An 8,522-nucleotide genomic window follows, 5' to 3' on the forward strand; every position below is an offset into this window, starting at 1 on the left:
AAGAAGAAGAAGAAGAAGAAGAAGAAGAAGAAGAAGAAGAAGAAGAAGAAGAAGAAGAAGAAGAAGAAGAAGAAGAAGAAGAAGAAGAAGAAGAAGAAGAAGAAGAAGAAGAAGAAGAAGAAGAAGAAGAAGAAGAAGAAGAAGAAGAAGAAGAAGAAGAAGAAGAAGAAGAAGAAGAAGAAGAAGAAGAAGAAGAAGAAGAAGAAGAAGAAGAAGCAGTGACATCTGCTCTTGCTACACAACATGCTCAAGCTGTCTCTTTCGAAACCGCAACTCAGCACCCTCAAGGGGCAGCAGCCTATGCGTATGTACGTGCGTGCGTGCGTGTATGTGCGTATGTGCGTGCGTGCGTGCGTGTGTGTGTGTGTGTGCGTGTGGTTGGAGAAGCGCCGATGCATGGTTGAAGGGGGGCATGTGAGCAAGAACGAGTGTGAAGGGCGCAGTCATGGACCAGCAAAGTAGGAAGGAGTCCAGAGGCAACCACAGATGCACAAGTGCGCATGTTCAATAATACACACGGACAAACGCACCATGTCCAGTGAGGATGGGAACCAAAAACGACTCGTAGCTTGTCTACAGTTGATTCGGCCGCTGCAAACACGCGCGTTGAAAGGACGAGGGAGGGGAGGGGGTGGTTAGAGGGATTCGGAGGATAGGATAGCGACGAAGACACGTAGTGTGAGAGCACAAAGCAACCAGCTTCGATCGCCACACGCAAATGCAGACACACTCTGATACACACACATACAGGCATGTAGACGCACACAGACGCATATAGACGCACACAGACGCACCTCTGCCCAACTTGGACCCCTTGATACGGTCGATGGTGGAAGTCTCGTTTGCAATGTTGTACAGCTGAGCAAACACAAGACAGATGGGCAGGTGGACGTCAGTCAGTCGAAGCAGTTCATCAACATCAGGCAACAGTGCCGTCCACACAACCACCACCATGACACACATACACCTACACCTACATACACACGACACGCACGCACACGCGCACACATACACACGCACACGCATTCAAGCAAGGATGCGGTCTGCGCATGCGCATGCAAGGGAGGCAACCGTTGCCCAACGCAGTACACATGAAAGCGCGCACACCCGCCACAATACCTGATCACATGTCATAATGAGAGTAAAGAGGCCAAACAACAGGCTTTCCATGATCAGCCCAAACACCACGAGCGGTCGTAACGCCCGGTCTGAATCGAAAATGCACTCTGCAGTGTCATGTCATGTCCAACGCATGCGCGCGTGTGTGTGTTTGTGTGCGTGTGTGTGTGTTTGTTAGTGTGTTTGTTTGTTTGTTTGTTTGTGTGTGTGTGTGTGTGTGTTTCTGTGTTTGTGTGTTTGTGAGGGACGGAATGGCGGTGGTCGCCGCACTGCATCAAACGCCAAGGACAAACATGACAGGCTGTTGCGAAGCACATGCACACACGTGAACGTGCCCAAGCGTACACGCACGCACACATGTAGTTACGCAAGCAGGCAATACCGAGAGGGCATGCATGTAAACACCTCGTGGGCTTGGACACGAGCGGAAATGATGTATAATGATGAGAAGCAGCACCAGGGCCGAGAGAAAGATGTATGCCTTTGGATATTGTGCAGAGCGGAAACAACAGCGTTTCAGGTCGCAAAGCAATGCAACACAGTCATGCGATGAGATCAGGCGGCGCAAACACGTCACAGTCGACATCAGTTCAAGATGCACCAGCAGCATGCAGGCCACACTCCAACCAACCACGCACCGTAAACAAGATGAAGAACTTCTGGTTGTTCTCGCCCACACAGTTGTTCACCCTATGGCCAGCAGGGTGCGCGCGTGCAAGATCGTTAGGTGGCAGTCAAATGCATGCACTACAGTTGCATGCACAACAAGGACATGCACGGAACCACGGAAGCGGAACGGCGCACACGCATCGGCGAGTGCGGGTATTGTACGCACCACTGGTTCGCGAGAACGTGCATGATTCATGCGACGGCCGCAGTGGTAAGCATCAGCGGACATGTTTGGCAGAGAAGCAATGTGAGCAATCGATGGTCACCAGCCATGGAGGATTAACTTAGAGCAGCGCGATGGCGAGAAGTCAACTGCAGTGCCCACACACACTCACACGAGCACACACACACACACACATATATACAAACACACACACATATACATACACACACACACACACAGCTCACGGGACAGTGGTGATCCATGCGCCGAATGCATCGTCCGCACACGCTGCAGTGGTGCGCCCTCTCGGGCTTGTACGTGTGGCACCTGCGACACACGGACACGTACTCCCCGTTGCGTAACCGCAGCTCCCCCTTTGGAATATGTTCCAGCTCAATCTCCCGCGGCAGCGAGGGAACGGCTACAACGTAAGCAGCAGAAGTGCGCGCGCGCGTGTGTGTGTGAAATGAACGGGCTGTCTTCTTGTGGTTGTCTTGTGTGGGAGATGAATGCAGAGACTGCCCACATGCACTGCCAACATGCACTACCCATATGCACTGGTAACATGCACTGCGCACGACGGATGCATGACTTACAGCCGGGATCTGTGAGCATGCAGCGCATGTGCGATAGCCCCGCCAACGAAACGGTCCCAAACAACAGCAAGAAGAGGAACAGCCCCACTGATGTGCCAATGTCCAGGAGATGTAATGCGCCTGGGAAGCGGACATGCAGCGTTGCATCGGGGGCAGTGTGAGGCAAACACAACGTAGAAGTTCCAAGCAAGTATCTGCAGACACTACGCGTCCTCATGTACCAAAACCTCTCCGATGTGGCTTGACAAGATGGTACACCACATCGCACACACAGCACACCACATCGCACACACAGCACACCACATCGCACACACACACACATATACACACATACACACACACACACAACCAGCATGAGTTGAGGTGGGGTGAACGACAACGCACCAAGAAGCCCAAGGACCATGAGGGCATATGTCATTGTCGCTGTGAACAGCCCACAGCAGTCCACGTTGATCCACACTCGTCCATCTCCCCCCAGCGCAGGCATCGCCGTGGATGTGTCGTTGTTGTCTGCTGCGTCTGTGATGACTACTTTGTGCAATTTATGATATCAGCACAACTGCCGAACAACACGCAGCACAGGACGCAAACCAACCAACCAAGTAAGCAGAGCAGAGCAGAGCAGGTCGATGAGCCAGTGCTCAGTGGCGTGCTGGGTGGTTCACATCCAGGCTGCATTGACGTGGACTGCTGCGGACGTGGGATCAAACACTGCCTTGACCCCCAGTAAACAAGGCGCGCTCTCTTGGACCTCCTCGCTCGTTTGTTGCTGCTGCTGCTGCTTGGCTGCTTCTGTGGTGGCAGGGGCGCTGTCTGCACACGGCCGCTCGAGCACCTGCACGGCCGTGTGGCAGCGCAGCGCACCAGGCGCGTTGGATACCCGGATGATAGATGTAGTGTCTGCAGCATCACATGTGTTCTCGCTGATCAGTGTGAAGTCCACCCACGCAAGCACGCAGTTGGCAACAGCTTCACCGCCATGGCCAGCCACGTCGCCATCACTGCTGCTCTGCTCCCTCCCGCCGGCGCGCCACATGGCCTCCCCTACCAATCGCAATTGCACACACAAGGGCAGGACACGCACACGAAGGCAGGCAGAGAGTAGAGACAAGCAGCACGGTTACCAGCGACAGCAACGCGAGAAGAGTGGCAGCAACAGCGATGAACGCCTTCCCACCCATCGCAAACATTTCGTGTGGACCCGCACAGCGCACAAACCCTCCCTCACGTGCTCACCAGCTGCGTCGAGCGGGGTTTGGCTGGTGAGGTCCACGTCAAGGATGCAGCGCGGGGCGGCAAGCAGGCGGTACCCATTGTTGGGCAGAAACACCGTTTCCCACGACGCAAGCGCACACGCTCGATCGTACGCACTCAGGTCAAACCCAGATACCTGTGGACCGCGAAGACGGGTCACATAGAGCACGCATGCACATATTCAATCATGCACATTTTATCACAACACAAACCTGTATAGCACCGACGAAAACGCACAAACAGACAGGCAGACAGACACAAACAGGCAGACAGACACAAACAGGCAGACAGACACAAACAGGCAGACAGACACAAACAGGCAGAGTCACAACACACACACACACACCGATCCAGATCCACCCACACCCCCCCCCCCACACACACACACACTCACTCTCTCTCTTACACACAAATATACAACACACATTTGTGCAACTGTACATTGTCGGCTGGCTGGCGGAGTGTGTGGTAGTCACGAAGCACGGCCGGCTGCACCATGAGATGGAAGCGACTCGGGATGATGACAGCATCGTCCGTCAGGCACGATTGCAGCGCTAGCCGCTCAAACAGGAAGCAAATCCTGCGGAAGGCACCCCACATGCCGTCAGCATACGGGTCCAAGGCGAACACTTCCCGTCATCACGCACACACACACACACACGCACACATACATGTGCAACTGAACATCGGGCCATCACGCACAGTCGCACAACAAAAAAAAAAGCACTTGCACACCATGCACAGCAGCAGGGCTGGTACGAACGTGTGCCAGGGGAGGTCTGCAAAGAGGTAGCTTGGCTCTGCCAGCAGCACATCGGCTGGTGCATTGTCCAAAAAGGAGACATTGACGTCCTCTGCGGAGGCGCGAATCACCTTCACCTTGGCTGCATCCTCATCCGGGAACACGCTCGTGACCGCCTGTGACCAGCAATAGTTGGTAAGTGAGGGGTAAGTTGCTGCTGCACCACAGCAACGACAACCAGTAATGCTCGCGGGTCAAGGAGAGTCGGATATGAGTGATAAAGATGCGCAGAGTGTGGTGCGAACAACGCCAATGGGAACAACCAACATCAACGAACAACAACGCCAAACCATTTAAGCAACAGCAAACAGCAAGCGTTCAACAACAAACAACAAGTTCAAGCCACAATCTTCGGCCCTGCACTTACGCGAGCAAGGAAGTTCTGTTCGAGCACATACACGCGGTGCACGACGTCCAGCTGCGCGGCAACAACTGGCAGGAAAGATGCATCACCAACACTGGTACGGTGCATACAACGACAGTGGCATCATCAATAGTTGAGAGCCGTATGATGCTCGAAACCGCAACACAAGCAAAAGCGCGATGCAAGACGCGACCACGCAATCACACACCATCATCCAAGGTCACTTGTGCACATGAATACGACCAACCACAGCACGCGCAGAGGTCGTTGCAACTGCGCATGCGCAACTTCAAGCGCACGCTCAAAGCACCTGACACGCACAGACATGCAGACAACACCAATGCCATCGAGCACGCATGTGTGTGCCGTCATGGACGAAGAAGCCGTAAGTTGAAAGCAAACAACAAGCCCATAGATGATCATGCCTGCAAACACATAAGGTACAGCTCAGGCAGACAACCAAGCCAACAAACCCTCTCTCGCACGCAAGCGCAGCCATCACAACCAAACCAAAGGGAGCACATCATCCACAGCCAATGTCGTGTGTAATGACGTGGCTCACCGCCAATATGACGCGTCGTGCAGGGCAGCGCGGCGGCGGCGGGGCAGTGGTGCAGCAAGCGGATCAGGTGGTGCATCAAGGCCATCTGAGGTCGGGGAAAACGCCCACGCATACTCATCGTGGCGGACAGCTAGCCTGGTGGGCACAGTGTGTGTGAGTGTGAGTGTGTGTGTGTGAGTGTGTGTGTGTGAGTGAGTGTGTGAGTGTGAGAGTGTGAGAGAGATTGTGTGTATGAGTGTGTCAGAGAGAGAGAGTGTGTGTGTGTGAGAGAGAGAACACGCACGTGTCGATTGCTCGTGTGTGAGTGGGGCACTCGACTCGATACGCCTTCGCATTGGCATTGCACACAAACGGTTGACATGCACATGGTGAGCACATTGCCACAAATACACACCAAGACGTAACTCCTCACCTCGCAGCTGGGGGTGTAAGCGCTGCTGGTGATGGCAGTGTGTACACGCACGGCTGCCAGTGCTGCCGCCAGTGTCGCTCTGCAAAGCACATGTGTGCGCGGACATGCGTGAATGTCTGGGTGGTGAGAGAGCGAGCGAGAGTGTGTGTGTGTTTGTTTGTTTGTGTATTTGTTTGTGTGTGTGTGTGTGTGTGTTTGTGCATTTGTTTGTGTGTGTGTTTGTTTGTTTGTGTGTTTGTTTGTTTGTGTGTGTATGCGCGCGTGTGTGTGTGCACGTGCGCGGGAACAAGCATGCGCGTTTGCTGTGTACCCACCAAAGCGCGCGCTTTCGTGGTCCTGTTTGTGGTGTTGGTAAGAGAACGAAGGCCAGTTGAGCAAAACGCCACCTCATGTTGTGTGTGCGTGTGTGCGTGCGTGTGTGCGTGCGTGTGTGCGTACATGTGAGCGTGCGTGTGAGCATGTGTACGCTCGGTTGGGACATGAGACGAGCACACACCTTAGCTTCAGGTGTGAGGTCGAAGGTGACAGTGTGCTGCGCCGGCCAATCAAGGGTGCGCGCGTCTCTGCATCATTGGCAATCAATGCAGTACATGAGCACACATGACCAAAGCATACGCAATATACACATCAGCAGTCACACACGCAATATACACACGCACACATTCACACATTCACACGCAAGTGAGGACGGCACGCAACGCACGCAAAGTCGAAGGTTTTCACAAGGGACACTTCTGAAAGATTTGTCCGGTCTGAAAGAAGCGTGTCGAGGTGACACTCAAGCGGCGATGGCGTGGCGTGTGCCTGATACCAGAACAAGAGAGAATGATTTGTGTGTGCGTGTGTGTGCGTGTAGTGTGTGCTTGTAGCCGGTGAACGCATGTTGAAATACACACGAGGGCGCATGCATGCACATCTACGCAGCGGAACACACGTGCAGCGTGTGCGCTGAGACAATTCTCGTGTTTCGTGTTTGAGCGAAAGATATGTCCATCAGCGTCAGCAGCGACACAGTGTCCAGCAATGCTTCATCCACAATGACAACAAACGCGTCCACACCTGTGGTCGACTCTTGAGTGTGCGCCGGCCAACGGTGGCGCCATCAACAAGGTGCAGGGCATCGAGCGTAGGGCTCCAGCACAGCTGCGCGTACACCGTTGCCTCTGAAGGAATGACGGTAACATCGCTCTTTGCGAGGTGCTGTGTTTGTGTGTGTGTGTGTGTGTGTGTGTGTGTGTGTGTGTGTGTGTGTGTGTGGCGCGGGTGAATGTAAGACGGAAACAGACAGCCGTGACTCGCTCGCTCGCACGCAGTCTCCTGCATCAACAACAACCATCATCCACCACCACCATCGTCATGAGCACCAGCATGGGGCCAATCAAGCGATCCACTGCAGGCACACCAACCTCCAAAGCATGCTTCATGGTACCAAGGACACCCTCGCCGATCAGTTCCGAGTCGAAGATCTCCATCACAATAATATCAGCCCGCAAAGGCATGTCACCTGCACGTGTTTTGGTGTGTGTGTGTGTGTGTGTGTGTGTGTGTGTGTGTGTGTGAACGAGTGACTGTTTCCAACTTCAGGTCTCATGGCATTGCTGGGCTTAGTTCCCACGAGAGTGCCCTTATCACACACACATAGACACACACACACATATAGTCAAACACACACACACATAGACACACACACGTACACGCGCTGCACCTTCAGGTCCAACTGTCATGTCGGTAGACCGCTTCTGGATGAGGGTGATGACGTCGTTCATGCCATTGGGTGCGATGCACTCGCGGGCCACTGCACACATGGCAGGGAACACCTGCAGTAGAGGGACATAAAACAGGAAGTGGTCAGATGAGCGAGTGTGCCTGCGTTGGCGGCAGAAAAGGAAGCCATTGGCGTCTGCACAAACACACACACACACACGCACAAACGAACTTCGCAGGCAAAGACGTGGCGTGCGCCTGCGCGGGCAGCCATGAGCGCAAGAAGGCCCGTGCCGGTGCCAATATCCAATACAACGGCATCTTGTCCTTTTGCCTTCACACTCGCCGTGATGGCCGCTTCATACATGGCATTCTATCGACAACAAGGCAGGGGAAGAAGAAGCACCAGAGAGGAAGTGGAGGAGGGTGCGCCAAACAAGCGTCAGACGGAGGCGGCGGCCCTTTTGTCGTGAGCAACCAAGGGAAAGCGGGGGGGGGGGGGGTTCACGCCACATAATTGAGCACACATTCACAGACACACATGCTTACTCACACACACACCCAGACGCACACACTCGCACACACACACACACCACACATGCACACACACATGCACACACACACACGCACACACACATGCACACACACACACGCACACACACATGCACGCGCAGTGTGATAGCAGACGTACGCGTTCTTGATCATGAAGCATATCACCATAAGTGGAAGCCGTTAGCTGCGCTGCATACTGTGCGCCTTCCTCCTCCTGTCGCAGCTCCTGCTGCCCTGTGCGTGGGTTCACCCCAATCACAATCGTCGCCATCTTAATTAACCTTCGGAGACACAGTTGAAGAGACAGTGAGCAGCATGCGTTGTG

At 54.1% G+C, this 8,522-nt stretch overlaps 2 protein-coding genes across 2 annotated transcripts; both read right to left on the reverse strand.

The window, feature by feature from the left end:
- Window positions 1-234: 234 nt before the first annotated feature.
- On the reverse strand, window positions 235-3,034 carry PTSG_03145 (uncharacterized protein; the record flags this gene model as incomplete). Its single annotated transcript, XM_004995676.1, has 9 exons — window positions 235-298; window positions 531-591; window positions 795-858; window positions 1,120-1,226; window positions 1,525-1,600; window positions 1,758-1,809; window positions 2,237-2,372; window positions 2,548-2,667; window positions 2,932-3,034. The coding sequence occupies 9 exons, from the start codon at window positions 3,032-3,034 to the stop codon at window positions 235-237; spliced, it is 783 nt and encodes a 260-aa protein (XP_004995733.1).
- Window positions 3,035-3,208: 174 nt separating this feature from the next.
- On the reverse strand, window positions 3,209-8,468 carry PTSG_03146 (uncharacterized protein; the record flags this gene model as incomplete). Its single annotated transcript, XM_004995677.1, has 15 exons — window positions 3,209-3,591; window positions 3,784-3,937; window positions 4,243-4,381; window positions 4,565-4,719; window positions 4,971-5,061; window positions 5,215-5,277; window positions 5,530-5,664; window positions 5,942-6,057; window positions 6,438-6,504; window positions 6,645-6,745; window positions 7,001-7,141; window positions 7,348-7,445; window positions 7,647-7,758; window positions 7,878-8,018; window positions 8,337-8,468. The coding sequence occupies 15 exons, from the start codon at window positions 8,466-8,468 to the stop codon at window positions 3,209-3,211; spliced, it is 2,028 nt and encodes a 675-aa protein (XP_004995734.1).
- Between the last annotated feature and the right edge of the window lie 54 nt (window positions 8,469-8,522).

The sequence above is a fragment of the Salpingoeca rosetta genome, assembly GCF_000188695.1.
Source record: "Salpingoeca rosetta unplaced genomic scaffold supercont1.7, whole genome shotgun sequence".
Lineage (NCBI taxonomy): Eukaryota > Choanoflagellata > Craspedida > Salpingoecidae > Salpingoeca > Salpingoeca rosetta.